Genomic DNA, 389 nt, shown 5'->3' with positions numbered 1-389 from the left:
CAGGCGGACGAGGAGCTAAATTCTGCGCTGCGGTGCCAACGCCTGCAAAAGAAGAGGAGAACAGAATTACAAACACCTGTAGCAACACGCAAGCAAATTGGGATGTCTGATATCAGCTGCTGAATTCAAACTGTGCTCTGCACAGTCTAGTACTTCTTTAGACACTGGTCTCCAAAATGCAACTGGCTACTTTAGGAAAGGGCTATTCTCCCTAAAACTAAACCATGGATTCCACATCCTGCATGTAAGATATTTTCTAGTTATTCACTGGAATAAAATTAATTTGGACGCTCTGCTCTGAAGACAATATCCATAACCTACAGAGCTTTTTTTTTTTTCCATAACCTACAGAGCTATTTTTTCTTTTTTTTTTTGACGTGGTATATTTG

At 40.1% G+C, this 389-nt stretch overlaps 1 protein-coding gene across 1 annotated transcript in view; it reads right to left on the bottom strand.

Moving 5' to 3' along the window:
* Positions 1 to 244, bottom strand: part of LOC118453350 (polyadenylate-binding protein 4-like) — a 2,578-nt gene extending 2,334 nt beyond the window's left edge. The window contains exon 1 of the mRNA XM_035904029.1: positions 224 to 244. Within this exon, the coding sequence (XP_035759922.1) occupies positions 224 to 244 (21 nt within the window). The remainder of the gene's footprint in view (positions 1 to 223) is intronic.
* Between the last annotated feature and the right edge of the window lie 145 nt (positions 245 to 389).

This window comes from Egretta garzetta, unplaced genomic scaffold (genome assembly GCF_000687185.1).
Source record: "Egretta garzetta isolate BGI_Z169 unplaced genomic scaffold, ASM68718v1 scaffold101, whole genome shotgun sequence".
Classification (NCBI taxonomy): Eukaryota; Metazoa; Chordata; class Aves; order Pelecaniformes; family Ardeidae; genus Egretta; species Egretta garzetta.
This window is presented reverse-complemented; position numbering and strand designations above follow the sequence as displayed.